The sequence below is a fragment of the Ptychodera flava genome, unplaced genomic scaffold (genome assembly GCF_041260155.1).
Source record: "Ptychodera flava strain L36383 unplaced genomic scaffold, AS_Pfla_20210202 Scaffold_33__1_contigs__length_2856901_pilon, whole genome shotgun sequence".
Taxonomy (NCBI): domain Eukaryota; kingdom Metazoa; phylum Hemichordata; class Enteropneusta; family Ptychoderidae; genus Ptychodera; species Ptychodera flava.
Genome location: NW_027248355.1, coordinates 2569458 through 2586384, shown reverse-complemented (window position 1 = coordinate 2586384; position 16927 = coordinate 2569458). Strand labels below are relative to the sequence as shown.

The 16927-nt window shown below is 37.1% G+C and overlaps 2 protein-coding genes across 2 annotated transcripts; both read left to right on the top strand.

Annotated features, from left to right (window-relative positions):
- Window positions 1-5734: 5734 nt before the first annotated feature.
- On the top strand, window positions 5735-9632 carry LOC139127621 (uncharacterized). Its single transcript, XM_070693539.1, has 4 exons — window positions 5735-6259; window positions 6729-6938; window positions 7806-7978; window positions 8921-9632. The coding sequence occupies exons 3-4, from the start codon at window positions 7908-7910 to the stop codon at window positions 9165-9167; spliced, it is 318 nt and encodes a 105-aa protein (XP_070549640.1). The 5' UTR covers window positions 5735-6259; window positions 6729-6938; window positions 7806-7907; the 3' UTR covers window positions 9168-9632.
- Window positions 9633-11286: 1654 nt separating this feature from the next.
- LOC139127548 (thyroxine 5-deiodinase-like) lies at window positions 11287-15721 on the top strand. The gene is made up of 3 exons (XM_070693455.1): window positions 11287-11547; window positions 14335-14507; window positions 15316-15721. The coding sequence occupies exons 1-3, from the start codon at window positions 11287-11289 to the stop codon at window positions 15587-15589; spliced, it is 708 nt and encodes a 235-aa protein (XP_070549556.1). The 3' UTR covers window positions 15590-15721.
- Window positions 15722-16927: the final 1206 nt, after the last annotated feature.

The window sequence follows — 16927 nt, the reverse complement described above, 5'->3', positions numbered from 1 at the left end:
CTGCCCTATGGGATAGCATGACTAATGTGACACTGCGATATCCTTTGATGCTACCTTTCGAGAGTACTGAGTTGTCTTCATCAGTCCTTCATTTTCTTTTGGTGAAACATGTGCACTGATTGAATGATTGTAGGTGTTACCAATCGAGTTGTTCCACTGAAAGTTCAGTTTGTTCAAGTACGGAAGCTAGGATGTCTACTGTTCGTTCAGGCTGTATTTGTGTAAGCTCATTTGAATCGGAGATCGGACTGTTGTAGGTTTTGTGAAGTTTGGCATCATCGTAACGCTTATATTACCGTTTCTTATGTATGTGATTAGGCTACGCTCACAAATAACGGTGAGAGGCAGAGGAATTCGGGTTGGAATCGAAAATTTTGGGAGATTGTAGAGGGGTACTTGGAGATTTTGATCAGCATATAGGGGACCTGAAAATGTTTTGGTTCCCTTTTACTATTTACGATTCCAAGGAAATTTGAAATTAATTTAATGAAAATTTAATAACATTTAAATGTCATCCGATTGTCCAAAGTTAGTAATAATTTAACAAGATTTAGAATCGTTTGATCGCATTTCATTACTTTTATCTCGAAAATATCTTGTATTCTCTATTGCCTTGTTGTTGCATGATTGTTCTAATGTATCGTAATGTTTCGCGTTTAACAAGGCCCTTGAATGTTGCCGTTTGGTTTCGTGAACCGCAATGTATCTGTTGGTTTTGTGTGTGTTTTGCAGTCGAGAATGTCCTCTTTGTTCCACCGATGACCTTTATAGATAATGAGGTCTAACGATATGATTTCTTGAGAAGAGCTTTCGAAAATTTGAAAGTATGATGCATTTTTTTCATGTTTGATATGAATTCATTAAGCTCGTGTTGAGTTCCAATGAGAATCATACATCGTTTCTGAATCTCAGTCAGAGCGATATTTGTTCAGTGTGTTGCTGAATTATTCTCATTTTGTCTTGTGAAATGTAATGTCGGGAATTTCTGGTGAAACTGGAGATCTCGTACCGCACCCAAATACATGACGGTAAAATTCACTGTTGACCTTAAAGTGTTGTTTTTCAAGATTATTTTCAGCATAGCTATCATGTATTTTGTTGTTGGTTGTTTGATTATGCAATCATTTGATGATCTTTCCTGATTTAATGCTCTGTCGACTGATTCCATTGGTTCATTGTGCGTTGTATTAGTGTAAATTGAAACAATGTCTAGTGTTACCAATGTCGCATTGGCCGGAACTTTTATTGTCTCAATTTTCCGTGTAAAATCAGTCGTATCTTTGATGTATGTTGTTTATTTCTTCACGATTTATTTGAGAAAATAGTCAATGAATTTTGATCTGTGAAAGGTTGGACTGCATCATCAACTTATAATTGGGCGGCCGACGAACTTTCCTCGTGGGCGTCATTTTGTTCACTTGTATTTTTAGCATAAGGTACCAACTTGTAAGTGGTGCTAGTGTTTTACTCTCGACTAGAATAATCGCCATGGCTAATTAACACTTTATATAAAACAGCCAAACATAATATACACTTACAATATACACAATATCATACACAAAATGCAAACAACGAAGATATGAACGGTGTGTTGAGTTGCTTTTCCTTCATTATATGACAATAAATACGATAAATGAAATATGGTGCCTTCCGTCTACATATTCCACAGAACTGAACTGAAAATACAGATGTAACACAGATGTAGTAACCAATGATGTCTCCATCAAACAAGATTTCTAGAGAAATTGAAACAAAAATGACATCAATAATACAAAAGGGTCATTCAACACACAGCTATTTATAACAAGATTGGAACTAATTTGGGATAATTGGATGGTGAAGTAATGTCGGTTTAATTTGCAAATTTAAGCTCATCTGCTTTTCTTTTTACTTGTAATGTTTTTAAGAGTAACTTGTTATATTTCAACACTCAACTATTGAGCACAAAACACGCTTTAGAAAATTTGCAAAATATGAAGACCCAATTATCCCAAATTAGTTCCAATTGGTTTTATGTATTCTTGTTGTTCAGCTATATGGGAATTAGACAGGAAAATGTTCCAGTTTTCGTATCCTTAATAAACAAAAAATCAATTGCAAAACAAATTCAGATATTTATCCCCAAAACTTTAGCATTATTCGTTATTAGTACACAATATTTTGAATATTATAAACTAGTCAAAACGTTTACGATTTAATTGAAAATATTCAAAAAATATTTTGAATACACGTTTGGAGTTCATGATTCTATTCTACATGCAAATACCTATCATTTGATATATCACTTGATAGTTGAAAAGTAAGTTTAGAGTACTTTACAATTGATTTTTGTAATTTTATATTGTATTCATGAAAATTAGGTACACGTTTGCATTATGTAAATTAAATCATTACAGCCCTATTTGTCAGCTGCATATCGTCTTTTTTCATGAAGCAAAGATAATAGGCTTTCAAATAACGTTTGATGTGGTTGTGTGATGCGGTTCTATGTGTTAAAATTATTATAATATCGTTATTAAAAAGGGGAAAGTATATTGTTCTACATTAGTACGAAAAAATTTTAGTAAAATCATTTTAATATCTCTTTGAATATCCATTTTGTATTCTCCGTGCAAATACCTTTCATTTGATATATCACTCGATAGTTTAAAGTATGTTTATAGTAGTTAATAAATTTCTAATTTTATATTGCATTTATGCAAATAGGGTGCAATAGGTACCCATGTAAATTATGCAAATTAAGGGCCACGTCCGTACCTGACAGCTCCACATTGTCAATTTTCTTGAAGTAGAGATAGTAAGCTTTTAAATAACGTATGATGATGATGTAAGATTTGGCTTTTTGTATTAATTTTTTTTAAATATTGTTATTGAAAAGGGGAAAATATCTTTTCAATATAAATATGACATATTTCAGTAAAATGAATTTAAATATATTTTTGGATGTCTTTTTAGTATTCTACATGCAAATACCTTTCATTTGATATATCACTCGATAGTTTAAAAGTATTTTTCGAGTAGTGAATAATAAATATCTAATATTAATCGCATTTATGCAAATTGGGTACCCGTGGGACTTATGCAAATTAGGGGTTACGGCCGTACTTGACAACTAAATGTTGTCTATTTTCTTAAAGTAGAGATAGTAAGCTTTCAAATGATGTATAATGTGGCTGTATGATGTGGCTGAATGTGTTCAAATATTTAAGATATTGTTATTCAAAAGGGTTCAATATTTTTTTCAGTATTAATATGAAAATATTTCAGTAAAACCATTTTAAATATCTTTTTGGATATCAATTTTGTATTCTACATGCAAATACCTTTCATTTGATATATCACTCAATAGTTTAAAAGTATGTTTAGAGTAGTTAACAATGAATTTCCTAATTTTATATCACATTTATGCAAATTGGGTACCCATGTGAATTATGCAAATTAGGGGGTTATGGCCCTACTTGGCAGCTCCACATCGTCAATTTTCTTAAAGTAGAGATAATAAGCTTTCAAATGATGTATGATGTGGCCGTATGTAAGGTGGGTACATTAAGTGTGAAAAATGGGTGTGTCTGCCGCTCGCCTATAACTGGTATTCCTTCGAAACAGTGACATTTCAAAATATGGACGTAAACGCACTTTATGCTAAATTTGAATTAAATAGTACCGAATTGATTTTGGAAAACACGATCAAAACTAAATGGACACTCCTCATAGAACACGCTTTAGTTTTCAGTCACTTGCTGCGATAAATTTAGTTTTTCATTGCTGTTTTTATTGCTTTTTTCAGAGGTTTATATTCTTATAAATCTACAGCACTGAAAAACACGAAGTCACTCTTCTATGAAATAATGACGTCTCAGAGTTAGAATTTGTATCACAAATGCTTCAGATTAAGCCACAAACCAAATTCTTGAATGATCTTCTGTAGTTTTACTTGTCTGTAAGTAATTTTTACTGTCGTCTATTAGTTGTTAAGTATCCATTAGGGGACGTTTCCATCTAAAAAACAATGCGTATTTAATGCTCATTCACCCATTGAAATAGGGGTTTCAAGGGTATGGAGCTCCTAATTAAAGTTATTTGCCATCTCGTAAGCTGTTTGCAATATGTGATTAGAGATAGCGATTAAGTGGGTGTACAGGGAAGACATCTCTGCCTTACACACTTCACTCATACAGATACTCGTTCGCTTGAGGCTTCTTTGAACTTTGTAACCTAATTTTCACAGAATAGGACCTATAAATATACTACAAGCCATATGTTAGTTCAAATTAATAAAAGTAGGAACAAATTCCGATGTCCTGAAATGATAATACTGTTGTCAAGGTTTACACGAGACTGAGTTTGTGCCGCTTCACTGTACAATACCTTGGCATAAAGTAGTACCGGCCAAGCTGTTGGTATCTGAAGTTGTTGACTAAGCGTTATGTAATGTCTGATTATATCTGATATAACTACTTTAGATTGCACATTATCAGTGCAGAAAGAGCCAAAAAAAGTGCACTGTTTTTTAGATGCAAGCATCCCGTCATGTTAAGTATCATATTTTCGCACAAACATTTTTGATGACTTCGCAGGCTGCATACTATTGGACATCACTTGACTGAAACTGACCTGGAACTACTTTCACCTTGACAAATCGGATTTAAAAATGATTGGATATCACAATTTTTCGTGAAAGATGTGGAGAATTCCACGTTTACAAAATTATGCAGGAAAATTGATAAACCGCACAACAGTGATATCGATGCCAGCATAGTCATTCGCTGATGACGTGTCTTTCGTGACGTCATTAGTATATCATGAGATGTTGACCGACTGATTTAATCCTTTGATGAAGTCACCACGCCGATTAGCTCACCATTCACTATTTATAGACCCCAATTACAGAGTGGTCAAGTGATCAAGGTCGCAGTCCCAGTCCATTAAACTAGCCTAGTTCGTACTATATTTATTAGCTGTAATAATTTAATAGAACCTCGGATTTTGCAATAGATGTGGCTCCGCTAAAAAACGGTCGTATACGATCACGTCAAACAGAGAAAAATTTCAAGGGATTATATATAAATATTACTAATCATTAATAAATACTGTGCATCTTCAGACAGAAAAAAATTTCTAATCTTAACTTCTTGAGCGGGCCTTATGTGGTAATCGGTAAACATGTGCAAAGTTCAATCCAGTGTTGTAAAATATTTAATCATGGAGGTTACCTCCACAGTTTAAGGTATAATAGTTACTTATTATTATAAACGAATTAATGTATTGCTCGCTATGCCCCGTACCGTAATTGAACTTTTATGCGGCCAGGTCAGTTGTTTATGAAAATATAGGTGGAGTTTATATCATAGAACACATGCTACAGAACAGAACGTTGGAGCGTAGCACAAACTACACTTTGAAAACTACCCACTCCACATAACGCCTGTGTGCTGTACTGCCCTGGTACACGCCAAACAGTATAGCAAGATATTTTGCGGTACATAAAAACGTGTAGCGAGATGTTGCGATATGAAAACTTGTAGCGCGATTTTTGCGCACGGTAATCAAAATGCAGCCAAGTCCCTTCCGCCCCTAAACACGGGAGTTTCGTTTACCGTGCGCGTGTTTTAATTATCAACGGCCCCTAAATGTTGCAGCCGTGTTCACGTGGCATATACATATTGTTTGCAATTAAAGTCTCATAGGCAAAGTTCCAACAAGAATCCGAGGGTCTTTCAAATTGCAATTTTCCCGGGTCCTACTACAATCACCACACAGAGATATGTAGTGGCGTGGATAATTCTAATCTTGCTAGAGCGTCCCTTACGTCATCGCCTACTGTGCGGGTACAGCCATCGTTCAGACTTCCTAGCTAGGTTATTATTGTCCACGCCTCGCTTTGATCTCTGCACGGAGATTAGGTCCGACTGCAGGCTATCGTAATTGTCGGTATAGCAGGCTTATATCTGCTTAAGCTACTTGTATGAACAGATCTGCAGATTATAAAATGGTGACCATAGAGGACATATTGTCGGATAAAGAACAAACAAAAGCTGTCTTACGTTCGGCGTATGAGTTGATGTCCTCGGAGAAATATCAGAACTTGTACTTTACAACTGGTGATCCAACCAAGCCTGACTGCTTTGCAAATACCAGCAGGATTACTATGAGCGCATACAGAGAGGCACTGCAACGTTTTGGGGTCCAGGAAAAAGACATCCCTTATCAATCTATTTTTTTTGGGCTTGCCTACAAGAAATACCCAAATGATCCCGAGGTAAGGAGGACATATGTCTTTCGAAAATGAATATTGGTTATTGAAATATTAGCTAAAATTTTACTCTTCCGTCTCTGCGAAATTGACTTTAATCATTATTTACATAGAGAGTGCCACCGGTACTTATGCTGTTCTCATGTACAAAACATGAATGCAAACACTGTTGTGATTTTCATATCATCATCATCATCATCATCATCATCATCATCATCATCAATATCATCATAATCGTCGTTGTTGTCGTCGTTATCATCATCATCATCATCATCATCATCATCATCATCATCGTCGTCGTCGTCGTCGTCCTCGTCGTTGTCTTTGCAATGGTTACTGGTATCACTAACATTTGTGGCCACTGTATACTTTACAAACGCTACCACTACTACCACCACCACCACCACCACCACAATCATCATAATCTGTAGACTGGCAGATAAAAAATAGTTCAATTATGTAACTTCGATTTCAGCTGGTAAATCACCTGCCGAAGACAGCAAGGCGGAACATGTCACGTTTCTATGGCAGCCTAGACAAGTGTGTTATTGAGGGCGATACTATACCAGAAGTCAAAATTGTTGCCATGAAAACAGGACAACTTGTGCGGTTCACTGATCTGATTCGCCGCAAAAACGCACCATTATGCATCTTATCTTCCTCGGCTAGCTGACCCACGTTAAGAGTAAGTTAGATCATCATCGCAATTATCATGATCCCCCCTCTCTCTCTCTCTCTCTCTCTCTCTCTCTCTCTCTCTCAGATATATACTGATGGTGCGTTTATTTTACATTAGCTATACATACAGGCTAAACCTTACAGCTCACATCCATCTTCTTAGTGAAGGAATCTCCTAATAATTAACATATCACTATAAAAATACAGTCTTGCATCTTTGGAGAACAATGCTATTTTCACAATAATCGTCAAAGAATTACAAACGTCAAGATCATTTTTATAACACGTCTTGAAAGAGTGTTTCAAGCTTTATAATGTAAGATTTGTATGATGGGCATATTCTATAAGTAGTCTTGAACGTGTTCGGGAGATACGAAACAGTATTGACCAATCTCAGATGAGATACGGTCATAATGATGAGACCAATATTCCTCTTCTGAATCTTCATTTTAAAATCTGGTTATATTGACTGACGACTCTTGTTTTGACCAATAGTGACGCCATTAAAATTAACGTCCCGGGCTTATAATCATGTTACGTACGCGTGTACAAACCAATCAACGGTTTTTTTTGTATCTAGATCCTTAACGATCACTCCAACCTGTTTATCAATTTGTATACATCTAGACTCTACGGTATTTTCTGCATGTATGTCAATACGGGATAACAACAACTATTGCACAGCGAACGTTACAGTACGAAACGATCATTAAAGCGGCGGTCCTCAATCCACAGTTTTTGCATCAGTGTTTGTTAACATAGACTAATTATGTGGTGTCAGTCCTTTATTTTCTGTTGAAATTTGTGCCCTGTTAATTAGTTTGTTTAGAGATAAAGCTGACGATCCAAAACAGGCGATATTTCGGTCTTATAGGTTGTTGTTGAAGGCGGCGGTCTGGGGAAACTTTTCACCGATTACAAAGACAAGGCTGACTTCGTAATCGTTTACATACGAGAGGCTCATCCGTCCGACGGCATGAAAGTTGGAATGAGATTCAGCAGTCAACCGGATCCAAAGACACTGGAGGAGAGAATTCAACGAGCAAGGTAAGGCTGTGTTCACGATAAAGAGTTAGGGGAGGGGGCTGGAGAAATTCAAGGGGGTTGCAAAATATTGGGATAAGTAGCGAGGGGGGATTGAAAGTTTTGCTGTGGCTATAGGGGGACCTGAAAATTGTTTGGTTTCATTTTTACGATTTTATAATACAAGGTTTCATGGGTAATCCAATCAAATTTAATAACATTAAAATGTCATCCAATTGTTTTAATGTTAGTGATAACAAGATCCAGAACCATTTTGTTGCAATTTATTACTTTTATCTCGAAAAAAATCTTAAAATGTATGAATGTTCGTAAAAACTTAAACAAGTAGGCCTGTTATTTGGGCAGAAGCTGCAACTGTTGATAGTTGTTTTTAATATGTCTGTGCAGTACATCCGATACAGTTTCTTGCTGTCTGCGTAGAGCATGCTCAAATACACAATATTCAGTTTGTTGACAAAAGTCTGCATATATGAATATAAGGTGATGATAGGTCAAACCCGGAATTCGAATGAACCACGGTAAAAACAAACCCACGTGTGTAAACGCGCATAGGCGAACGTGTATTTCCACACGCGCTAGTACACATGTGGGTTTGTTTGTACCGCAATCACGTGATCTCTTAGGCGTACTGAGTCTGTAAAACGCATCATGTCCTTTTTATTCCGGAGTAGAACCAATGAATTACAGTCCGGAGTGAAAGTATTTGTCAATGATACAAATGCGGAATACGTATTCACAGGCTGTGTTCGCAAGCTGAACACTGGACAGTTCAACACGATGTAGGAAAACTGAACAAAATTATTGTGAAAATTATCAAAGTTTGTACAGCTACTGTCCTGCTACTGCCTACGCGCAGTGTTACTGCTACGTTGACCTATTGGCTTAGTAAAGACCTGTTTTATAAAAAGAAACAAACAATATTTAATATTCATTTACATCATGCAGAGACTTGGTTGAGCTGAATCCAAATCTGATGACAGCTGATCACAACGATTTCAGCAAAGTTCGTGTATTGGTTGACGACATGGATGATAGCTTCGACAATGCATTTATGGCACACCCTGACAAAGTCTTTATCATTGAAGATGGCCGACTGGTGTATTCTGGGAGGAATTTAATGAGTCAAGTGATGTCTCCATTACATCTGATGACGGACGAAATCAGAGAATGGCTGGAGAAGAGACAGACATAGAAACCTGACCTGACGTTGATCAATGTGATAATGAATTGTTAACTGTTGACTGGTCAGAACACACGCTATTCAAAAGCTGGTCGATTAAGAATAGTCGATTATAAAACAGGGGGGAAAAGCCAACATCCATTTTGCTCAGTTTACTCGCATAAATACAGGTTATTCGACAGTCAGCATTTTTCAACACAAAGTGTACCAATTTTGCGACATTTCAATACATTTATAAAGAAGTCAATAATTCTTAACATTTTTTTCAAAATCAGAACAACGCTATAATCGCTCACGAGACAAAAATGATACTTGTTAAACTGTGGGACAGATATGTGACGACTGACTGGTCAATATTAATAGCTCGGCAGTCTGATAGATTATTCTGACAACTGTTTCAACGGTATCATTTGTGATCACTCTTCTGTGATTTCAATAAAGATTGGTTTTGTACCTTTCGAAATTCATGAACAGCATTCAGCGATATTGAGAGAGAGAGAGAGAGAGAGAGAGAGAGAGGAGAGAGAGAGAGAGAGAGAGAGGAGAGAGAGAGAGAGAGAGAGAGAGAGAGAGAGAGAGAGAGAGAGAGAGAGAATCACACTGACAAACAAAGATAAACAGAAAGACTGACAAAAAAAAGAAATCTGAGGCTTTGATTGACTTATTTGTCTATCATTTATAGCCGGAAATCATGGAGACATAACTTTTGTCACTATCTATTTTCTCAAATGAAATGTTCTGTTACCAAATGTATCTATGAAACTTTTTTGAATATACGGTTTACACATCTTAATGCTCCTTGACTATAGAGTTGTTGCAGCGAGGGAAAAATTTAAGTAAAAGTGTTTTATCGGGTTTATTTCTGTAGTTAGTGCGAAGGTGTAACATACATACATACATACATACATACATACATACAGACAGACAGACAGACAGACAGACAGACAGACAGACAGACATACATACATACATACATACATACATACATACATACATACATACTGAAAGAAAGAAAGAAAGAAAGAAAGAAAGAAAGAAGAAAGAAAGAGACATTTAACCTGCTGTGTAAATCCAAAGAAGTGTGTATTTTGCAGCAGTGCTAATCGATGCCTTGATAAACAGACCTTATCTCTTTTTGTAATGTTGTTTGTTTCTGTTTCGGTCTTTGTCCATTTCTGGGTTATCAGTTTTCAATGGCATCTACACATGAGGTCATAACAAGTTGACGGAGATAGCGAACGAGGTGTCAGCTCGGTTAAAATTCATTTCTATGGCAGGTGTTCTACACACATATAGATCGGCATACATGGCGGGCAAGAAGGCACAGATTCCCTGACTGAGTTGGGAATCTTGCCTCTTGCTATTTATAATCAAAATTTTCAATACAATAGAGGGTATCACACCTCAACCGAACTCAAGATTCTCTTGTAAAAGTTTCACTGAAATAAGGAGCATTCACTCAGCCCCTCTAGCTCCGTGAAATTTTTCAAAAAGACAGACTTTAACTTCCTGGCGATTTTTAAAATTTCACGAAGTTACGGGATCGCATACCCAGGGAATAGCTTTTGCCTTCTATCCTTTTGTGCCTTGTCCTACGTTTTCACCAGGCTAGGGACCAACACTTCCTGCCAATTTCATGACTTAAAATCAGCTGTAAAATCTGGGCAGCCTACCTCTTCACACCATTTTTCCTAAAATTTTACTATGTGCTTACTTCAGGAGGATCTGGCATCTCCCGCCAAATCCTGATCCCTGTCCCCTGAATTGTTAAAAGAGGTAATTGAGGGGATACGAAACCTCGAGAAATTTCTAATAAAATTTCAATTTTTAATCAGCTGGGGATCAGTTGACCCTGCTAAATTCCTAATCACAAAGCCTAGGGAATCTGTGTCTACTATGATTAATGCCATTTTAAAAATGTTTGCCAAGGTAAGGGGTCGCAACGGTCTGGCAAAGGTACTTATTACCGCCAAGCTAGAGGTTCTTTCACCGCCCCTGGGCTGATTGTAAGATCTGAGGGTACAGTGTATCAGCACCAACCTTAACTCATCAGCACACAGCCATCGTTGAACGGTTCATATAGCAGACACAGTGCATAGTTGGTGGGTGTTTGGTCTCGTTCCCAGCGACAATGGATTCTTGGTTGCAGGACAAGGACTTGGTGCGTCATGTCCTCAAGACTTTCCGCGAAATCATGTTCTCTGAGGAAAACTTGAAGAAATCAGAGCAAAGGCTTGACCCGAAGAAGGCTGACCTAGTTTTCCAGATGTACAACTTATGGTGGGAGTGTGGCAAACGAGCATTAGAGGAAAACGGTGTTGATCCTGGTGTCCTGCCGGAGAATATTTTCCTACCGACTGTCGTTGTCGATAAATGGGGTTTTGATCCTGATGTACGTAAGATGTTTTTTTTTCGGCATAAGGTAGTACATGCCTCGAAAATGAAACACTTACTTTTGTCCAAACTTTCCTTAAGGAAACATAACCAATTGAAAGCCAAAGTCAATTTTTGCCGCCTTTATAAAATGTAACTCAGACAATTTTTTCATATTTTTCCAAGATTTTGTCCAAAAACTGTAGCCAATAAAGAGTAGTGGTCATTTGGCCCAAAATTGTCAAAAAAATTACAAAAAAAATAATAAAAAATTGGTAAACTTTTGCACAAAAATTTTGGCGGGAAAATTTAAGGGCGTTTCCTTTCGAAATAAGGAACACAAATAAGGGGTCACCCATACAACCCAAGTTTTACCCGACATAAGGAATTAAAATGGCTGTCATCTGTGTTGACTCTATGGGGAAAAATAAAATTCTCGAACTTCAAAAACATAAGCCACTGAACAATTTATTTTCTCAATAACCTTCAAAATGAGTCCCCAGCGAGTGGTAGGCCACAGAAACATAGTAAACGTTTGAGCGTCACAATGTCTGTACTGAGGAAACAGTCTACCTTAAATGTAATCTTAGTTTGCCACGGGCAACAAAACTACACGCAACACAATTGTAACTAACTTGGAGTAATTGGATATCGTAGTAATGTTGGTCTAATCATCAAATTTAAGCTCCATATACTTTTTTTCGAAATTCCCTTATTTTTATGGGTAATTTGTAATATTGCAACTTTCAGCTACAGGGCACCAAACACGTTCGATAAATTCGACCAATTCAAAGATCCTATTCATCAAATGCAAATTAGTCCAAAACGTGATACGTACGCCCGTATATTTTTTTCTTACCAGCATGTTTTTACCAATATACACCCGTCGGTTACTCGTTACACTGATTTTAATATTACGCCAGTAAGTATCATCAACCTCTGGTGGCATTGCTTGTTTCTACGGAAGTATTAAGTTATACGTTATAACCCCTCATGATTCTACGCCCTAATTACCTAGTTTACTTACCTGTAAACCCAGTTTACTTCTATTTATGCCGCGCTTTCCATAGGTTATCGCGTGACACGTAAGATAATTGATAATACAAGTACTTCTCTTTGCCCAGTTGATGCATAGTCTTTGACGTGCACAAGTTGTAAACACTGATATTCATGTACCTTGCCCCGCCTTCTTGAGACAGGGTCATAACATATTTAGGTCACTCAATGATTTTGACACCACGACTAACCTCTTGATATGTACGAGGGTCTCCATATGTATCGTATAGGTGTGTTCACATTTGCTTTGGCTGATGAAGGTCGAAAGCACCTCGGGAACAGATATTGCGACTCTCAAACTTATACAATTCTTTTCTGATCTACCACTTATGGGAGTTAATTTTTAATGCGCTTGGTATACAGGTATAAGAAACATTTTTACCGGCTTAATTTTTCAAAACTCGAAAATTTTATTTTTCCCCACATAGTTACCACAGGGATGGCGGCCATTTCGAATGTCAAATACAGGGAAATCTTGGGTAATTTGTTTCTCTAGCACCAATATGTCTACGGGTGACCCCTAATTTTTATTCTAGCTTTTAAAAGAGAGTGGATGAAATACGCCGTGAGGAAATTTGAGCAAAGTTTAAGTCTTTTGACTTTCGAGGCGCATAAATCAAAATGGCCACTCTATCAAAGACCAGGCAAAGGTTCAAACTTTACAAGGGGATGTACGTTTGTACCCTTAAATCTCCATTTGCCGTATCTTGTTGAAACGCAATCAAAATCTTCGGAGAGATTTTGTTGTCATTTTGTTGAGCCACCTTGTCTTTGAAAATACAAGAATTTTAATCCTTTGTGATAGATTTGGGCAATAAAATTCTGGCACTTACGTGTATATTTGCTACGGCCATAATTAAAAACCAGCTCGAAAATTATTTCGTTCTTGAAATTTAAGTTGCCTGTGCCTTGAAGGCTGTCATTTCATCGCCTATATGTGAGAAACGTTCTATGGTTACACCTTGTAATCGCTCTTTCACAAGTTACTTTTGATTTTAAACCATCTCACACAAAAATTAAAAAAACAAAACAAAACAAAAAACGATACAGCTAATGGGGTTTAATAATACGTCAATGATATCAGGCTTGTTACTACAAATCTTATCAATATTCTTTCCCGTTCGGTTGGTCATTTCAGTTTATGGAATATTTTGATTACTTGAGAACGAAAGGGCGACCTCTAGAGGATTGGCTGTCCGTGGGAAGCAAGCGACCTGATGTCGAGTTGGTTTCCATAGAGACAAAGGAACGCGTACTGTTGTCACGGTTACATCTTGATGATAAAAAGTTGTTGGTGATATTTTCAACCTCGCTTAGCTGACCCGGGGGTCGGGTGAGTATGGCACTACAAAATAAATTGTGAAATCGGTTATGGCGCTAGTCAAGTTAAAAGACGAGATAGCTTTAATATCTCTCTCTCTCTCTCTCTCTCTCTCTCTCTCTCTCTCTCTCTCTCTCTCTCTCTCTATATATATATATATATATATACACACAAATTACTTTAAGCAAAAAGTATTATATATATATATATATATATATATATATATATATATATATTTATATGTATTTATATGTATGTATGTATGTGTGTCTGTGTGTGTGTGGAAATATCCATGGTTATATCTACTTATGGAACGTTAGCAGTTAAATATTAATGATGAAGGAAATTGTACATCACTTTGCAAGGATAGGTGACAAAGCACCTTAACAGTATCCGATTTTGATGGCCGTATTCCACCATTACTTGTAGGTCATAGTCGACTGTGGCGCCCTGCACAGACTACAAACTGACTATGGCAACCTGGCTGAGTTTCTTTTCATCTACATCCGAGAGGCTCACGAGAAAGAAGTATTCGATATCGGCAGCGTCTTGAGCTGCCTTGCTCAGCACAATGATATTGATGAACGGATACAAGCTGCAAGGTAAGTGGACGCATTTGACTTGTCTGTGCTGGAGATAACAGAAATTAACATTACCACCCCAGCTATTTTGTTGTGTAGGGATTTTCTCTTAGAGTAAGGCAATTGGTTGGAGGAGATCAGAGTGTCAATAAGTATGCATAATGACAGCTAATGAAGCTTCACTGCAAAAGATGTATGTGTCAGGCTGTGTGGAATATGACCAGGTATGAGAACGCCGTCTGGAAACGAAGTCGTCTAATGCAATAGAACACGATTTGAACTAATTTGGGATAATTGGATCTTCATATTTTTCATATTTCTCAAAAGTGTTAGGTGCCACATAGCTGAATGTTGTAATATTACAAATTACTTATAAAACAAGTGTGTAACAAAGAAAAACAGATGAGCTTACATTTGCAGGTTAAAACGATCTTACTTTATCATCCAATTATCCCAAATTAGTTCCAATCGTGTTTTAAATTACTACATTATCACTATACCGATAATAAATACACTGGCCACAAAGCATAACGCTTCTTGCATCATCCGCTCGCATGGGTCCTATACTTCCCACTCACTACGTATGTAGATCAGTCATTTAAAGATATACTGTCATCACCTGTTCCAATTTTGCCACAGTTACCATGGAAAGAGAAAATGTAACCAATCACAGATTTTAAGCGGGCGGCGGCTTTTCAAAATCAGCGCCCTCAAATGGGCATTTGTAATACCGAGGAACGCCTCTTCGACCATATATGGGCATAGCTAGATTACGGGTGACTGTATATGCACGATGTAAATAGACTCTCATTAATTTTCCTCGTGGCAGGATGCTGATCGAATTCGATTCCGAAAATCAGACTTTCACAACCGATATCACGGACCACAAACGAGTGCGCATGCTCGTCGACGACATGAAGAACACCTTCATCACTGCCTATCCAGGATACCCTGTGAGGGCGTTCATCTGCGAGAAAACTGATATCAGGTTTATTGGTTCGACTATGTTAGACCAGATGACGAACCCAATGAAGATAGTCACCGATGAAGTACGAGAGTGGTTTGAAGGGAACGGGTATGGTGCACGGCTGAAGGAGCACTAGATATTCTAAAGAACAGTTACACGATGAACACATGGCAGTGAGAGCAGCTCAATTTGTCCGATATCTTGCATATGCGCACTTTTACAGGGTTTAATGACGATGACATTTTAAATTGTGAAAAGATGGCGTCTGACAGAAACCCCAGAAGTACACACATGCAATCTTGTTCTGACAAATTTAGATTATAATTAAAATAGATTATACATAAACACAACTTTTCAACAAAATCCTTTTCGTTTCATATTTGCCATGCAGCTTTGAATATTTGATTTGTTATATCAATTTTAAAATAGAATATGCAATAATATCTATGTCTATCTCTTAACTATAACCTTAGAAGGGAAGAGGTGGACACGTGATATGTATGAGAAACATATTTCACTGAAATAAGCAAGGTGATAGGAAGATATCCTGCTGTGAACATGCTTGATCGTAATCACCGGTCTGTCAATTTGAAACATTGTGAACTATGACTTACATTACGACATAAAGCTGAATCCTGGCAAATTTCGGAAGTAAAATCCTCCTCAGCAAAAAAGTTAGGTTCGCCAATTTTTTTCAAGTTAATACAAAGGAATGGCTCGTACTTTCGCATTTGAGTGAACAGCTCACTAGCTTTATTTGGATGATTCAAGAGTAGATGAAACTGACGGACGTTGAAATGAATACGGTTTTTCTATAGGACTGGAATAATAGAACAAAATATCAGGCAATGGACGAATATGTTATAACTTCTTGCCGTTCATGCGGTTAGTTAATAAAGCTACTTTATGGATGTATTCAGCGTGTTTGGTTTTGAGAATGCTAAAATGTTGGGTGTACGTCACTGTTTTGAAAAACGGAAAGGGTAGTTTTTGTGAAGAAATATCCTAACATTTGAATCCGTTGGCGTAATGACTTTTCTTCAAGGCTAGCACTTGTTCGGATCTTGACTTCCGATCAAGTGCTACGTCCGTGTGCAAAAGTATTTTATTTATGCAAATGACCTTTGAGTGTATCGTATGATGTACATTTACCTGATTAAGTTTACACGCCAATGTAGAAGATAAGGTCCTAGCAATGGACATATAAATCTCAGTAAATGATGGGTTCGTGGTACAAACAACACGCCCTTGAACGAACCACATGATGACAGGTTCGAGGTATGTGTCACTATTAACCAATCACAACACAAACAAACAAACCAAGATTTCTCGAGAAATAATTTCCGACAGCTAGCGACTACTAACTATCCGCGCACACGAACAGCAAAGAATCTGCAAAGGAAAGGTCGCCAAATCTACATATTAATTTATTCAGACTGATCGAAGTCTTGGAATGTTATATAAAAATATCTAT

Bases quoted from the DNA above. Each gene is read 5' to 3' on its own strand.
- LOC139127621 (XM_070693539.1), top strand. From the start codon at position 7,908: ATGAAAGTTGGAATGAGATTCAGCAGTCAACCGGATCCAAAGACACTG. The intron at 7,979-8,920 runs GTAAGGCTGTGT...TACATCATGCAG, and splicing joins GAGAGAATTCAACGAGCAAG to AGACTTGGTTGAGCTGAATC.
- LOC139127548 (XM_070693455.1), top strand. From the start codon at position 11,287: ATGGATTCTTGGTTGCAGGACAAGGACTTGGTGCGTCATGTCCTCAAG. The intron at 11,548-14,334 runs GTACGTAAGATG...CATTACTTGTAG, and splicing joins AATGGGGTTTTGATCCTGAT to GTCATAGTCGACTGTGGCGC. The intron at 14,508-15,315 runs GTAAGTGGACGC...TCCTCGTGGCAG, and splicing joins GAACGGATACAAGCTGCAAG to GATGCTGATCGAATTCGATT.